The 17851-nt window shown below is 41.2% G+C and overlaps 3 protein-coding genes across 7 annotated transcripts; 1 reads left to right on the forward strand and 2 right to left on the reverse strand.

Moving 5' to 3' along the window:
- Positions 1-2912: 2912 nt before the first annotated feature.
- On the reverse strand, positions 2913-6504 carry LOC124113396. 4 transcript variants are annotated; one of them, XM_046473722.2, is made up of 3 exons: positions 6023-6495; positions 5268-5406; positions 2914-4026 (listed from the first exon to the last, which is right to left on the reverse strand). In XM_046473722.2, exon 3 carries the CDS (start codon positions 4010-4012, stop codon positions 3152-3154), a length of 861 nt encoding a protein of 286 aa, XP_046329678.2. In that variant the 5' UTR covers positions 4013-4026; positions 5268-5406; positions 6023-6495; the 3' UTR covers positions 2914-3151. The 4 variants fall into 4 exon arrangements, with proteins under 4 accessions (XP_046329676.2, XP_046329675.2, XP_046329678.2 ...); XM_046473721.2 differs by having other exon boundaries at positions 5979-6495; XM_046473720.2 differs by lacking the exon at positions 5268-5406 and having other exon boundaries at positions 2913-4026; positions 6023-6504.
- Positions 6505-8015: 1511 nt separating this feature from the next.
- Positions 8016-12389, reverse strand: LOC124113395 (clumping factor A-like). 2 transcript variants are annotated; one of them, XM_046473717.2, is made up of 4 exons: positions 11932-12389; positions 10530-10693; positions 9462-9594; positions 8016-9011 (listed from the first exon to the last, which is right to left on the reverse strand). In XM_046473717.2, exons 1-4 carry the CDS (start codon positions 11935-11937, stop codon positions 8247-8249), a joined length of 1068 nt encoding a protein of 355 aa, XP_046329673.1. In that variant the 5' UTR covers positions 11938-12389; the 3' UTR covers positions 8016-8246. The 2 variants fall into 2 exon arrangements, with proteins under 2 accessions (XP_046329673.1, XP_046329672.1); XM_046473716.2 differs by lacking the exon at positions 11932-12389 and adding an exon at positions 11068-11903.
- A 247-nt stretch (positions 12390-12636) lies between these two features.
- LOC124113394 (neuropeptide S receptor-like) lies at positions 12637-17125 on the forward strand. Its single transcript, XM_046473715.2, has 3 exons — positions 12637-12750; positions 14498-14575; positions 15559-17125. Exon 3 carries the CDS (start codon positions 15601-15603, stop codon positions 16876-16878), a length of 1278 nt encoding a protein of 425 aa, XP_046329671.2. The 5' UTR covers positions 12637-12750; positions 14498-14575; positions 15559-15600; the 3' UTR covers positions 16879-17125.
- The last annotated feature ends 726 nt before the right edge of the window (positions 17126-17851 follow it).

Raw genomic sequence — 17851 nt, forward strand, 5'->3', positions numbered from 1 at the left:
ACGTATCGTGTTACACTATTTCGATGTTTCCCGTCTAGACGTATCGTGTTACAATTTGTAGATATTTCACGTCTAGACGTATCGTGTTAAAAGTTGTGGATATTTCACGTCTAGACGTATCAGGTTACAATATGTGGATATTTCATGTCTAGACGTATCGGGTTACAATATGTGGATATTTCAGGTCTAGACGTATCGGGTTACAATATGTGGATATTTCATGTCTAGACGTATCGTGTTACAATATTTCGATGTTTCCCGTCTAGACGTATCGTGTTACAATTTTTGGATATTTCACGTCTGGACGAATCGTGTTTCAATTTGTAGATATTTCACGTCTAGACGTATCGTGTTACAATTTGTAGATATTTCACATCTAGACGTATCGTGTTACAATATTTCGATGTTTCCCGTCTAGACGTATCGTGTTACAATTTGTGGATATTTCACGTCTAGACGTATCGTGTTACAATTTGTAGATATTTCACATCTAGACGTATCGTGTTACAATATGTAGATATTTCACGTCTAGACGTATCGTGTTACAATTTGTAGATATTTCACATCTAGACGTATCCTGTTACAATATTTCGATGTTTCTCGTCTAGACGTATCGTGTAATTATATGTGGATATTTCACGTCTAGACGTATGGTGTAACAATATGTGGATATTTCACGTCTAGACGTATCGTGTTACAATATTTCGATGTTTCATGTATAGACGTATCGTGTAACAATATGTGGATATTTCACGTCTAGACGTATCGTGTTACAATATTTCGATGTTTCATGTATAGACGTATCGTGGTACAATTCGCGAGTGGTACACCATTCAATAGTGTAGGAGGCTGAAAGAACAGTAATAGGCACGTATCAGCATGTATTCCATGCTGTGTCATCTTCACTTGATCAAACCGACAACAGACAATATTGCCAATAATGTCTTTTTGTTTATTTGTTTGTTTTTTAACGTCGCACTCAGCAATATTCCAGCTATATGACGTCGGTATGTAAAATATTCGAGTCTAGTAAGACAATCCAGTGATTGACATCATGAGCATCGATCCACGCAACTGGGTGAGGGGAGGTGAAATGGGGTATAACGTCGCGTCCAAGCACGCAACTGGGATACGATGATATGGATAACCCAAGTCAGCGAGCCTGACCACCCGATCCCGTTGGTCGCCTCTTACGACAAGCACCAATAACATATACAGTATACAGAGATGTACACTACAGTAGGCTATCCATATGGTCCGCACGTCGCTATATAAGTGCAATAATCTTGGACGCGACGTTAAACCCCATTTCACCTCACCTCACCATATGGTCCATTATGGTGAAATGACACTATTCGTTAGAGAGCTATAAAATAAAATGTACGTAACGATCACTTTTTTTATTATTAATACCACTGTTTACATAGGGTTCATAGATCTACATGCAAATTATATGCAGTCCTTGCGCATGCGTCAATATGGTCTTACATATATGCAAACATCCCAGGTCCAACAGAATAAATATTTGCATGTTCGTTGCATTTTGTTACTTGCGATTTGAGACTACTATGATAAATCCCTCATTGAAACAAAAACAATCAAGAATTCTCACAGTAGAGGAAGTGAAAGTACACGGCTAACACTATGTTACCGACGACGTTTATGCTGATTTTTTAACATTGGCAAGGAGGTTTTCCCCCGTGAAGAAATACGCCCTCCTCAGTTTCATAATAGTGAGTGAGTGAGTTGGGTTTAACGCCGCTTTTTAACAGTATTCCAGTTATATCACAGCGTGTCAGCTTAATGTGGGAGGAAATCCCGAAGTGATGCAGGTCTCAGACGTTTACCACTTTGGTGAAACCCACGAGCACGGGTATGGTGCCGACAAACCTAGAAACATAATCGGGGCGAACCGGGAGTCGAACCCACGATTATAGGTTTCTGGCGTGCCCAAGGGACGCAACTCTGCACAGCGAATCGCGGCGCCTTAGACGACTGGGCCACCCGTGCCCCCTAGTTTCATAATAATGTCATACAGATACCCATTATGTATTTACATATTTACAATGTGCATACAGATTTTCATAACCTATAAGCATAAAGAAATATAAAGTCAGAAGTTAAATCACTGAATTAAGACCGTATCGTCCAGCATAGTTAACGCACTGACGTCACACACTAAAAGCACTATTAGATAATTAAGTGTCACATCCTGTCCGTCCTTTGTAAAGTTGTTGAAATTTTAGGATGGCTGATTGACGCCCCAAGCGAAAGGCCACCTGTCATGCAGGGCGAGTCTCCGCTTTATTATAGATTAGATAAGCATAAATGTCAATCAAGTAAACTTAATTTATTCATGTTCATTCAAATGAAATTGTACATGATTTATTGCTCATTTGGTCCAATGAGAACGCAGCAGTTTATATTCAAACGATAGCAAATGGTTATCGTACTTCTGTTGATGTAATTATTATAGTTAGTGGTCACACTCTTGGTCAGCGCCTACCCGTGTCCCTAATAAAGGCCTTACATATAAAAAGGATTATGTTCGATCCCATATGGTCAGTCTGTGACCTTGTTACGCCATTACATCCATAACTATACTTAGGATAGTACGTGGCTTAAGTAACAATAAGACCAAAATCAACACACACCTATCCCACCCTCACCTCAAACACCCACCTTCGTGCTCTGTTACAGTGGAAAGAATCACCTTAATCATTAACCGTTTGATTGGCATTCTAGAAGTTCAGGTCTTTGAAAGGCATTTGAGAAGTGATTCACATAAGGAAGAGAATATATGGATGTCAACTTCTTTATTATGAGGAACACAACGTTTCGGAGTATATGCTTACTCCTTCATCATTTATTCTAGAAGTTGGCAAATAATTAAGAAAAAGAAAAAAACAAAAACAAAAAAACCAAAACAAACAAAATACGTACAACTTTATGGATAACAACTTCTGGTTTATTGCATGTAGCCACGTTTCGATGTAGATTCTTACACCGGTATCAAGCTGGTTTTCCATAAAGTTGTATGTTTTTCTTAACCTTAATCGTTATCAGGCTGTTTTCATCTCATCAGTGCGGACTTCGTGGACTAAATCCTAAAAGAACTCCCACCACAAGACAGATCATCTCCATTCAGACATTACTGATCTGCAAGTTGGAATACTTTGACTGACCCCACCTTCTCCACAACGTACAGCTTGTCTTTAAACACACATACGCCGCTGGGTTCTTTCAGCTGCTTAGAATCCAGTATCGTTTGTATATACTTGCCGTCAGACGACAACACGACGACATGGTTGAGACGCTGATCCGCTACATAAATCCGACACTGGGCGTCACATGCAACCCCAAGGGGGGCCTCTAAGGTGTGACCCTTCTCTCCGTTGTATACAAACTTTACAGGATTGTCGTCTGCTTTGGGGTCAACTCCCACGACTTTTCCCGCGTTTCCGTCCGACGCAATAAAATCTCCATTCGGCGATACAGTCATGTGTAATGAACACTGCATCATGACTTTGGATTTTTCTGGACAATTGTAGGATCGCTCAATCTCACCATCGTCGTTGAGTATGTAGATGCCACCGCCGCCGTTCCACCAAGCAGTGCTCGCTGCCCACGTGTGTTCGTCAATTCCCACAATGCCACGGTAATTGATGGTGGTGCTGACAGTTTTGAGAACCTTCATTTCACCAGTGTCAAGGTCGACGGTGACAAGAACAGTCTGTGGATCGCTATCGAAATTTATTGTCGAAGCAATGAGTGTGGGTGACAATGATGTCACGGCGCAGACACGAATGGGCCTGCTGATCTTGCTCAACGGCGAGCCCTGGGAGTCGAATAACTTTAAACCGTTGCCAAAATCTGACACAATGATCCTGTCTTCTCTTAAGACAACGATATCTCGAATCCATTCTTCACGGACGTCCTTCATAACCCTGTCTGTGCTCTCATGTATCCGCGCGGGGAAGCTGCATAACAAACTTGCTGTCTGTGACGCCATCAGACGACAAGAACCTGTGGGAAATAAAACATATGGAACGTTTAAACAGACATCATGTTTGTGGCCATCTTGTATAGAAGAGTAAAAAGGGTTCGTGGCTTCATATATATTGTTTCGTGTGTAATCTGAGGTTTTCAACACGTGTATGAAGAAGAATATTATTTCTAGGAAGATATAACACCAAGCTACAAACAGATAATGGCATTATTCTGTTTTCGAGAAGTGAACTTAAGAATATAGGGGTGAGAGAGAATTGCCAAATGGTTATTAAGTACCTGCATTAAAAGCGGAATGTACCAAAGCAGATACACAGCGATATCAAAAGCGCTTGGGGATGACTGCCTTCACAATTAACTGTTGAGAAATTGGCTGCTGAATTTAAGCGACGCAAAAGTAGCGCAGACGATGACCCTCAGGTATGGTCATCCTAAAGATGCCACGTCTGAAACTAAAATGGAGGCTGTCCACTGCATGGGTATGGCTAACTGACGTTTTACAGTTCAGCATATCGCTGACACTATTGGGATCACATTGCATACTGTTGCTATTAAATCACACCAGCATGTTTTTTACCAGTAAGGACGATGTATTGCGCTGTGGAGGCCTTTTTGGAGACCAAGATGAAGAGTGTGTAAGTATGGTTTTACGCCGCTTCTAATGATATTCCAGCAATATCACGGCGGAGGACACCAGAAACGAACATCATTCATAGTACCCATGTTGGGAATCGAACCCAGAGCGAACGAATTGAAGAGCGTACGATTTAACCACTAGGCTACCACACCGCCCCACCAAGATGAAGACGTCTATAGGACAGTACAGGGATAACCTGTACAGGGACCAAGTGGATTTAAGAAGATCACACTGAAACTCTTTTTGATTCTGTGATTCCATGTGAGGCCTTAAACATTTTGAATTTTAATAATAATTATCGTATATCTTAATTCCCCCCTTGCTCAATATGTAATTTACTCTGTAACAACATTGATTTCATGTTTGATCTGTTTATGAATCTACTGAGAATAAAAACATGCTTCATATATTCTATGAGTGAATGAATGTTGCGTAACGCCGCATCATCGAACTTGCAGAGTGTCTCCAGTTTTGTTAACAAGATCAATAACATCTATGTTGAAGATCATTAACATATGTCATACACTAAAAGACACTGAAAACACATAATCAACATTAACTATATACCAGAATAGATTTTCAGTTTATTAGACTATTCTTTTGATAAGGATAGCAATCATACCAGCAGTTTCTCCAAATTCCCGATGGTTAATTTCGACTCGATCGCTGAATGACAAGGGTGACGCCGTGTTTGTTTATAAACACTTGAAGTAATCGATCCTACTTGACGTTTGATATTTCCATGCCTATCAGCATATACGCTGAAAACATATAATCAACTTTAACTATATACCAGAATAGATGTGTTTTGTGCTGAAGTCCATCTACAAACACATCGTGTGAGATTCTAAAACGTGCGACATTGTTGTGTTTGATAATCTCATGCCTAAAACCCAGAACAACTTAAGTTGATTTTTGTGGCCATTATGTTACAAAACATAGGCGGATCCAGAGGGAGATGGTTAAGGAGTCCGTACCCTTTCCTTGAGAAAATGCTCGATCCGCTCTAGCAAAAATATCGAATATGCGTTTTTGTGTTTCAGTATATCGCATTCAAGGTCAAACAATTCAAATCAAGATCTAATTTAAACATGTTAAAAGGAAAATACACACTAGAAGATTTCATGCTTTCAGAAACTAACGAGGAGTAATCGTTTCATTAACAATTTAACTGATAAAACAAATTTCTGTTCACATTACAAAATTAATAGCACCCTTGTACCACGGTAGCGTTTCGTACCAAGGGAGGTAACTGTGGAATGCTTCGAGGGTTTGAAGCGCATAAATTATAGTTCGCGCGGAGACCGATTGACATGATTAAAATTTAACTTACAATAACTCCTATTCATTAATTAATCCATATATAATGACATCTACTCATATTTTCCAGATCCAAGTGCGTATTCCTTGTTCGAGTAGCCGATGTTGTTTTTCCCTGTCGTCAGGTATGATCAGGTGGTTGGTTACTTCCGCATTCACATCAACACATAGAAGGTGCCACCGCTCCGTGTGACATCCCAGGACGAATTACATTTAACATGCCGTTGAGTTGATGTATTACGCTAGCCAGCAGTGCAAACGCTCGGGCCACAGAGAGAGTGCTTTTATATAATTAATAACATGTCGTATGTTTCTATTTATATCTCAACTCGACCAAACGTGATGATCGCGCCAGTGTCCCGGATCAGAGCAACCGGGACGAGATCGGGACAAAATATTACAGATCGGATCACTGCCCGCTCTGAACAGTATAGTATCTCACGAAGCAGATAGTCTCAGTCGTGGTAATAGAGGTTATCACGCGAGTGCGTTTGCCTTAGCTACGTCACGGTTAGACACTGATTTTCAGCATATACGAGACTATTCTTTTGTTAAGGATAGCAATTATCCCAGTAGTTTCTCCAGGTTCCCGATGGTTAATTCTGACACGATCGCTGAATGACAAGGGCGACGCCATGTTTGTTAATAAACAGTGAAAGTGGTCCTTGACCTTTGATATTTGCATCTCTATCCGCATATGGCCCCAACAGATGCCGTTTTTATCCGTGGGCTTTATCCAGCCGAGAAACCCACCCATAATATGATAAATATTTATATCATGTTGTTGAGGTGAAGTCATACGTTCGTATTAGCTATAACGCAGCTAATATGATGGAATGTTGTAACCACTAAGTGAATGGGTTGATTTTCAGGTTTTGACTTAAGGGTATAAACAAATTATCCAGATTCATTTTTAATGAGGAAACTGTGTATGACTTGACCATTTATACACAACTATGTAAACCTTCCGATTACAGATCTATTCTGTCGATGTATGTTACGGTGTGTTAATATTTACCTATTCATACCAACAAAAGAAAAGAAAAAGTAACTACATCTAAGAACTGTAAGTGCTAATTGTAGTCGGGTGACATGGCATTGTATTGACCAGAAAATATTTGTGACTTAAATATTGTCCCTTGAATGTCAAATTCCTCCATGTTTCGCGTCTGTCGTTTTGGTAATGCTGACACAAATCACTTATGGACGATGTTTTATACAGAAATAAATTTGACTTTCAACTTTCGAGTGGCAGTCTACTTGGAATACTATTACCTGTTGATAGACCCGTGAAATTACGGGTTAGTATTGGTCTTCAGTAGCCCATGCTTGTTGTAGCGGGATCGGGTGATCAGGCTCGATGACTTGGTTGTTGCATGTCATCGTCTCCTAATTGCGAAGATGAATGCTTATATCCAGACTCGATTATTTACAGACCGCCGTTATATAGCTGGAATATTGGTCAGTGCGGCGTTAAACAACAAACCTGTTGACAGCTACCGGTATTTGGTTTTCTTAATTCAAATGGATCTAAGGACCGAAACACTGACGTTATTAATTCAATACTCATTTATTGTAACAATAATATCCTTTATTAAGTCCGTGTACACATGGTTTAGTTCCCACTTCCTTCTATAGGAGTTTTCCCAGGTGCCAAGACTTGCCAGGGGTTCTATATTTGCAAGACTCGCTGAATATTTTGTGAGGAATCGGTTGCATTGTTTCCATTAGGATTAAACGTATGTTCGAAGCATATACTGTGAATGCGTGACCGCCTCCATGGTCGAGTGATAGAGCCTCCGCCCGAAGAGCGGAAGGTCGAGGGTTCGATACCCGGCCGCGTCATACCAAAATACGTTCAAATATGGTACTTGTTGTTACCCTTCCTGGCGCTCTGAATTAAGGTGATAAAACAAAGGCTTGTCGGCTCACAGTCAGTATTCTGTGTCTTATTGGGGATTCATGTTAAACTGTGGCATGGTATGTAGTGGCACGCCAGTGTTGTAATCAATATTGGATGTAAAGTTAAGTTTCTCTAAATATAAATATATTTTTTATCTTTTTATCTTTTATTTGTAAAAGCAAAACATAACAAAATATCAAAATAAAACGCTGAAATGATATGCCGGACTATTTTCCTTTCTGAGAGGCTTGGGGTGATAACCGTCAACCTCAGACGGGACAGAAATAGACAGTCCACCAAAATTATAATTCCAGCCGGTATATTTGCTTAGAAATACCAAGTGACCTGTCGGTTACCACTTGTAGGCAAGTGACTTGACTATCTGTCATGTTTGGGTTTTTTATCATATTTGGATCGGGCTTGTTTGAAGTCCTTAAACAAACTGTTACGTCTATCCTTCTGACCGACAGCTCTGTCTCGCCTTGCTTTGGATCTGTCGCTACCACAACCATTGTTACTACCACTCTCATTGTCACTACCACTATCCAGAAGGGATTTCCGTTTCTTCCTCATTGTTCTTGGTACACTATCTTCGCTATCATCTTCTAGTGCTCTATCGGAAGTGTCATTCCTACTCCCATCTTCGTCGTCGTCTGTAGCAGTGCTATTAGTGTTTGGATCATGTGAAGATGGAATTGCAGGAACACGACGACCATCCTTATTTTGCTTTCTCACAGCTTGATTAGCATCATTATCATTATCCCCTTTATTCGAATCACGGATGCTATAATCATTCCTTGATTTCTTTCTGCGTAAGGATGATCTTCTAGACGTACCCTCCCTATTCGATGATTTGTCCTCATCAGAACTACTTGCTATGACCTTACTTGACTTCTTCACCCCTGTTTTTAGGCCAACTACAACGGCTTCGGTTCCAACCTCTGTAACCCCAGTGTCGCCATCAACGGTTCCGTCAACGCTGTTAGTCTTCTTAAGTAGTTTTTGACGAAGCAATTTTCGGACATCTTTGTCCTCGTTGTCACGTTCTTCCGGTAACTTTGAATCAGTGTCGGACCCAGATGATGGCTGAATAAGTCTTCGGTTTTTCACACGGTGCTTTGTCTTCTTCTTGCGATGATCGGGCTGAAGCAAAAAAACACAAACAGATACATATACACTGTTCACCCAGTCAGCAAAATCATAACTTGATTGGTGGTCAGCTTCTGTGAGTAGTCGAGTGTCATCCTGCCTTGATGGCGTGGATCGTTGCTCACGAATACCATGTCACAGTTTGACTAGTCCAGCATGGAGGTGGGGTGAGGAGAAATGCACTATTGCACTTATACATGGACATGCATGACCAGATTCACTACCACAAGCAATCAGTGTTGCTTCTTGTTAATATTGGAGAATCAGTAAAGTCTAATATCACATTATTCACCACGTATACCTCCAACATAAAAGTCATTTTCTTTCCAATTTCTGTGGGGATATTAAAATTTAAGTATATGTACCCAAATCAATGATAACTGTTGCAGCAGTTTGGGGACAAAGTGGTCTCTAACAATTGCCTTTGTACTTGTCTCCACGAACCTCCAGTGGTGTGTCGTCACAGAAGTCTGAGTCACTACTGTCACTGCTACTGTCGTCGTCCATCGCCAGGAAGCCATCTAAAGATGAGCCCTCATCACTTGTGTAGACGGGGTCGTGGTTGTAGCGGTGGGTGCTGTAGTGAACACAGTATAGGTAACTGTAAACCTGTGATATAGCTCGATTTTTCACTCACAGAATGTATGTGTGCATTAGATTAGATAAGATTATCCATGATTCTGTAAAAGTGCTACACATTCTACTTACAGGGTGACAAAATAATAATAGGGTCTTCATACTAGGCTTTTAGTAGGCATTCACATTGCTCTATGCAATATGATCTATTTGGTGTAAATCTTGGTCACCCAATAATGCCATAATGGTTTAGAAAGTGAATTATTTTCATTATTTTCATTATTGTCTTGAATGCCTTAATTACAGGTGTACCAAATTCCATTCCCAATTAATTTCTGAGATCTCTAAAAGTGGTGTAGGCCTTAAAGTTGATACAATTTTGTTTGGTAATGTAAACTTTTCGAAAAGTATAAATCATGTTTTAGAGCATGTTATTACAAGAAAAAGATTTCATTAGTTTGATACGTTCGATTTTATCAATTATATTCTTTCTCCTATTTTATGCTACATTTTTAATACATAATTTCTGTTTATGATGATGACTATATGTATGAAGTATTTCTGGAGATGGTCCAGTAAGCAAGATGTGCTTTTCCCAATCCAGATTGACATCAATAAAATATTTTTTTAAATCAGATGCTCCTCATAAGTGTTTTTGCGTCTTTGATCTTTGCATGTTATTCTAAAAACACATGTATTTACTATGTTGTGTATCGGAATTTCTACGGCAGCCTCGTCTCATCAATACTTGACATCATAACACACATCACTGCCATGACTTCACTCTCCTACCCAGAGTTCCATGCGACGGAGTGTGCAATGACTTGTAACACACCTTCATCATAGGAAGACAAACACTTTGCACCAATCTCTCTTCACGCTTGGATTCATATTAAAAGTTTGAATGCAACATATGTGCCACTTGCCTGTACTTACACTCGTGTAAAATTGTTGACTAGTCTTCTAGGCTTCAAGTCAATATGACTCTTCTCGGGGGTCTTGGTTGTTGGAATGGCATCCCAGATTTCGTGTCTGGAGGGCATCACAAACTGTCTAGTCTGCCGTTGCCTTATTCTACCAGAGCTCCGAGAAGAGGCATCCTGTGACAGACCATTAAACATAGGACTACCAGCAAAGAAGAATAAACGAACTAACTGGTTTCGTGCTCCTCACCAAAAAAATCGAACAAATGAAAAAAGGCCGTAAACTTCTGACCACTGTCGTAGAAAATCTAGGTGAAAGTAACTATTTAAATATTGAACCCAGAACAAAACAGTTTTGTACGATATTGTGGGCACGTGACTGCGTATATTGAAATACGTACATAACATTCTCCACCAAACTTGAACTCACTCAAGAACACTTGGATTATTATACGTTTGATATTTTACTCGCCCTTCCGGTATTATAGTACACCGGCATTGTCCGGGTGTTAACAAAAGAAAATGTATCGTTAGTACAAGGTTCACAGTACCTGGCCAGCAGAATGACTGCACGAATCAGTCTTTTTGGGTGTTTTATGAGTGTCATCGTTGGATGATGATGATGAAGAAAGTCGCCTTTTCTTAGCCGACATGGCTTTGCAGCTAGCAATGTTTTCATTGGAGTCATCGCTGCCCGCGTCCTCCATTACATACGTACTTCTAACTCCACCAACTTAACCATATTCGTATGATATCAAAGGAGCGTAAAATGAGTTCGTGAAACGGTGGACCAAAAATATAAAATGTCCACGATGAAACGGTTCCAAGGGATTCCGATTTTAAAGGAAAGCCCCACTTCACCAATTACTACTGGTAATTGGTAAACCAGGCTAAGCTGCTTCTTTGAGAGCCATTAGAAGTTGGAGTATCAAGTGAGGATAACAACATCTTTATGGGGGTGCCTAAAAGTCGGACCGACACACTTACACCAATACCGACGACCATACCTACATATTACTGATGCAACATACATGGCATTAATGTACAATCACAAACCAAAAACGCGCAGCGAGTAAATCGCTTGAAAATGATGAAGTCGTGGCCGAGCTAGATTGCATATAAAAGAGGAATAGTTAGTCCGACCTGGCACGGGCTGTCAAAATAAACTAAAATCCTCACATATGTATCATCAAATGTGTTTACATCTTTAGATTAGAATTATATCTACCTATTTACAACTTTATAATGTCACAGTACATCGCATTTAAAGATAACTGGTCCTTTAAAGTTAATCCCTATAACTGTAACGATCCGACGTTCAAACAGTTTGGTCCTCACTCCATGAATCCAATGATACACACAAAGTGAAAGTCAATTCTCATAATTACTTTCAGCATCAGATGATATCAACTCACATTCATGATAAACTCTGACTTGACTGGTCTTGTGACATCTACACGAATGCGGCGGCCGTTGATAGCACTATCGACGACTGGTTAGCCTACTTGACTTAAACTGTAAAGATCCGACGTTCAAACAGTTTGGTCCTCACTCATATGGGGAAGGCTCATGCCACTGATCGGCACATGTGCCAGGAAAAAAGTGCCAGTGAGCTGACCCACATCTCTGTGTTATTGTTTATATCCCCTTTCAGCAACAGCTGTGTTGTGGCGAGACTGTCCTTTATCTTAAAAAAACGGGGGGTCAGAAGACATTGACTTACACAGGCTTTTCCCAAAACACACTCCATGAATCCAATGATACACACAAAGTGAAAGTCAATTCTCATTATTACTTTCAGCATCAGATAATATCAACTCACATTCATGATAAACTCTGACTTGACTGGCCTTGTGACATCTACACGAATGCGGCGGCCGTTGATAGCGCCATCGACGACTGGTTAGCCTAGTTCAGACTTGAGCATTTAAAACATTCCCATAACGTTTAATTAAGCAGAATCCCACAATGTTTTCGTTTTGTGCTGATGCCATATGTCGCTACACAGACTATACACTAATCTTAACGTCATAATGTTCTTGACTGAAAGTGAAGCTTTTCGATTAACGAAAATGCTATTGCCATAAAATGACAATTCACTCATCTATTTCTAGTAAAGTGGAACGGAACTATGAGATGACACACTTCCCGAGTAGTAGAACACGAGTCGTGCCCACAAGCCGGACAGAAGAGTGCATGGGCGCACGGAGTTATCTGCCAACCACGCATACGTGGTAAGTATACATTTTCTATAATTTTGTATGCGATTAAAACACTTACATTGTTAAACCGTGAGAGGATGTTCGCCTTGTTACTTGCTGATGAGAATACACTTGCAAATTATAATGAGAGTGTTGCTTAAGTTTCTCCGCATATACGATTAAAAGAAGCAGGACGTTTAAAAGACATTGTCACAGGGAAGTTAATGTAGCCAAATATTGTATTATTGAAAACAATGACTGAAGTCGTGTGTTTTGTTGGTTGGTTTGTTGTTTAACGCTGTTTAAAGCAATATTCCAGCTATATGACGGCGGTCTGTAAATAATCGAGTCTGGACCAGATAGTCCATGATGCAAATCATCTGCATCGATCCACGCAATTGGGATCGATGGCATGCAGCAACCAAGTCAGCGAGCCTGACCACACGATGCCTGACCTCCTACGACAAGCATAGTCGCCTTTTACGGCAAGCATGGGTTGCTGAAGACCTATTCTACCCCGAATCTTCACGGGTCCCGTGTGTTTGGCAGACCTGCCATGAGCAAAGGAGTTAAACAGTCCAATTCAGTTCAGTCACTCACGTTCATCAGACCTATTCTGATTTACCATCTTACGCCACATGTCCATGCAGTACGTTTTAATCAGACAATTTAATCAGGTCACAGTCTATGAGAGAGGAACCTCAGTGAGAAACGAGATGTCATTTTGTAGAGAGGGGGAAGTAGTTTGTGTTCACACAACACAAAACCTCATATACACGGTATGAGAAAACAATGAGTGGAGGATGAATGTCGAGAAGGTTATGCACATACAGCTTGTGTGTTGAAATTGTGTGGTTATCCATTTGATAAGCCTCATTGTCGACTTAATGCAGCACAACTTTGCGAGGCCTTTGATAGTGTTAAGTATGTTGTTTAACGCCGCACTCAGCAATATTCCAGCTATATGACCAGTCCAATGACCAGTCCAGTGATTGATATCATGAGCATCAATCCACGCAATTGGCCTTTGATAGTGTACATACTATACATGAATATAGGGACTCGTGAAGTTAGAATAGGTCTTCAGCAACCCATGCCTGCCGTAAAAGGCGACTATGCTTGTCGTAGGAGGTCAGGCATCGTGTGGCCAGGCTTGCTGACTTGGTTGATGCATGTCATCGATCCCAATTGCGTGGATCGATGCAGATGATATTAATCACTGGATTGTCAGGTTCAGACTCCATTATTTACAGACCGCCGTCATATTGCTGGAATATTGCTGAGTGCAGCGTTAAAAATAGCGTCAATTAATGACCAATGAAATTGCAGAGAGCATTAGCTCCGGGACTTGTGTAAGGAACTTCTGGTACAATATAGTGACATGTGCCCTAATTGACTTGTCTGTGTTCGCACTAAATAATACAATTTGTATTACTTGACCCGAGTACAGATAAATATTCTGCTGGCACCAATAAGTTTTATCTCCAATAACCATTCATCATTTTAATGGAGTGATGAATACAAGTGTTCATGATCAACTAACATTGTGGTATGCTCAGTGCTGTTACTTGTTTTAATGAATGAAAAAAGGTAACTACATTTGAATTGGAGGTGGATTTTATGATCTCATAATGCTCATAAAGAATTAAGATTATGATCATGATCATTTTAGAAGTGCTATGAAAATAACAGTTGGAGTTCACGTGTGGCTTGTGTGAAAAGACACAGTATCAACAGAATCCAAGTGGCATTTTTGTAATGAAAAGTGATGTTGTTGCAGCAACTGTCTGAGAGTTTAAGCAAGTTCACTGACAAGTGGGAACACAACCCTGGTGATGGCGCCTTCTATGGGCCCAAGGTGAGTAAGTTAGACAGACGTTCTAGAGACCCGTGAAGATCCGTTAGAATAGGTCTTCAGCAACCCATGCCTGCCGTAAAAGGCGACTATGCTTGTCGTAAGAGGCGACTAACGGTAACGGGTGGTCAGGCTCGCTGACCTGGTTGATGCATGTCATCGATCCCAATTGCGTGGATCGATGCTCATGATATTAATCACTGGACTGTCTGGTCCAGACTCGTTTATTTACAGGCCGCCGTCATATAGCTGGAATATTGCTGAGTGCGGCCTTAAACAACAAACAAACACACATGTATATTAGGATAAAGACATCCATGTCAAACATGGATACCGATTCTGTAAGGTAATGACATTATCAGCAGCGTCTATGAGAATTTAGCCCGTTGGGACCCAGAAATGTAGGTTTCCCTAGCACCCCACTGCTGGTCGTTAGAGTGAGTGAGGTTTTACGCCGCTTTTAGCAATATTCCAGCAATATCACGGCGGGAGACACGACAAATGGGCTTCACACATTGTACCCATGTCGGGAATCGAACCCGGATCTTCGGCGTGCCCTATAAACAACTTCGTCCCTTACATCACCTAGACGGGTGGGTAGGAGGGGTTCGATCCTATCAATCATCTAGTCATAATTGCATAAATGTTTTGAAAATACTTGCTTTCGCTTTTGAACAACGGATTTGCCATGGTCATCTATTGAATTAAGAAATACAACTTGCAAGTTGTTTACAAAGGCTCAAGGCTATTGCGCAATGCCCGGTCCCTATATGGCTGAAATAATGCCGATGCGACGTTAAATTTTAACTCAACGGAAGGCGATGGCACATGGGCGAATCTAGTAGGACACATCTTTTCAAGTTCTATTTATGTCATCTTGAAAATATATCTCTCCGCCTCTGAAAAATATCAGGATTAAATGCCTAAGCGGAAGGATTCTATTTCGTAATTTGTTGTGATAACAATCAACTTTCAATTTCATCCAGGACTCATCTTGCCATTTCCTCATCACGCGTTAGCAAAGGCAGATGCTAATTCTACTCAACATGTTGTTCAACATGAGCAGTGTCCACCAATACAACACCATGTTCGCCCGTCAGAACCTGCCCGTCATCGTATTCCTCGCCGTTCTCTTGGCCGTGGGTGTGGTGGGCAATTCTTTGGTGTGTTATGTGTACTCTTTTAAGTTCAAACCTAGCAACAACCGCTGTTTTATTGTTGTCATGGGGATTCTAGACTTACTTAACTGTGCTGTCAGCATACCACTTCACATCCTGGAGCTGAATTACACTGCAAGTTTTGGGACGTTTGGGTTGTGTGAGTTAATAATGATGTGTGTTACCTTCTTCACCATGTCGTCTGCTGCCGTGTTGCTGGTCGTGGCCGTGGATCGGTACAGAAAGATATGCCGGCCCTTCAAGAGACAGATGACACCTTATTCAGCAAAAAGATCGTGCGTTATATGCTGTGTTGTCTCAGGACTGTTCACGATCCCCTCGTCTGTCATAGATGGACCTAAAACTATACCCGTAGGTCAGATTAATGCCACAATATGCAGTCAAAGAAATGAGGACTCTAACCTTCCCATAGTGTATTCTGGAATTCAGATGTTCCTTTTCGTTGGAGCCGTAGTGTCCCTCGTTGTGTTGTATGGATTGATATGGCGCCAGATTCGTCGAAAGCAAACTATCAGAAGACGACTTTCCGAATGCAGAAGTTCAGACAGCACTCCAACGCCATGTTCAAGAGGCAAAAAGCATTCTGCAAGGACGTCGGATAAAGACTGTGTCCAACCATTCAACTGTGTCACCCCACAGGGAGGGGAGGGGAACAATACACATAGTCTGGTAAGAGGGGATTCCTACAGCGACGCTGCTAACAATGGAGCACCTTCATGTGTTATACAGAACTATGTGAGATGTGAGAATGATTCTTCTCAGTCAAGCAGTGATCGGGCAGTCATTACCTACAGTTGTAGTCAACCCAGTTCCCCTACATTCATGCCAGCAGTGCCCATACCACGACAAACGTCGACGTCAGCATCTGCTCAAGGGAAACATGGAACCTACAAGATAACAATGGTACTCTTTCTTATTACGCTGACATTCATCCTAAGTTATCTCCCTTATCTAGTCCTGGTCGTTGCCAGATCTGCACACCCCGACCTCCTCGACGAGGCACCTGTAGTTGGGGCCATCTTGGAGCGGTCATACTTCATACAAAGTATCTCCAATCCACTCATATATAGTTTCTGTAACGCTACCTTCAGACAATACCTCAAATCATTATGCCGCATGAAGACATGAGTTTGCTTTGCATTTTACTTGACAGACAGACCGGGAAGTGGAAAGGAGGACTCCTTTACATCTGTGTAACACCAGTGGAATGTATTATTCAGTGCCCAGTACATACCACCCATTAGTCACTGACTACATATTGTTTGTTTGTTTGTTGTTCAACGCCGCACTCAGCAATATTCCAGCTATATGTCGGCGGTCTGTAAATAAACGAGTCTGGACCAGACAATCCACTGATTGACATCATGAGCATCAATCCACGCAATTGGGATACGATGACATGCGTCAATGAAAGTCAACGAGCCTGACCACCCGATCACGTCAGTTGCCTCTTACGACAAGCATAGTCGCGTTTTAGGTCAAGCATGGCTTGCTTAAGACCCCGGATCTTCACGGGTGGACTACATATTGTCTCACCTGTGAAGATCCGGGGTAGAATAGGTCCTATGTTTGAAATGTTTCTGAACACCTTCTTTGTGCTAGGATGCAATAGTGTCATTTTCAGGTGTACCCACCATATGTTCCTGTGAGATTTCTTGTGAAGAGTGATTTATTTACCAATGTGGTCATCTTCACATCCAGGTCTACGTAATACATTCCCTAATATAGTCGCACGATTCAGTTTGCTCTTCTATAATATGAAACGCCATGGCGTAGATAATCACCATCCGGCCAGGACAGTCTCATGTATGTTGTCACGTACCACTCAGGGTTATTACCCTGTTTCTTACAGATGCAATCTAAATCGCCAGACAATTAATGCCCGTAAGTGTGTGTGTGTGTGTGTGTGTGTGTGTGCGTGTGTGTGCGTACGTGCTAGTGTGTATGCTAGTGTGTGTGTGTGTGTGTGTGTGTGTGTGTGTGAGGCTGCTTGTACCGATTGGTGGCGATTTATAGTGCTATCCCACTGAGATACCATGCCGCAGTTTAACATGAATACCCCACTCAGACACAGTAATCTGACTCCGAGACGACCAGTCCT

Source organism: Haliotis rufescens, unplaced genomic scaffold, assembly GCF_023055435.1.
Source record: "Haliotis rufescens isolate VD_foot unplaced genomic scaffold, xgHalRufe1.0.p SCAF_1, whole genome shotgun sequence".
NCBI classification, from domain to species: domain Eukaryota; kingdom Metazoa; phylum Mollusca; class Gastropoda; order Lepetellida; family Haliotidae; genus Haliotis; species Haliotis rufescens.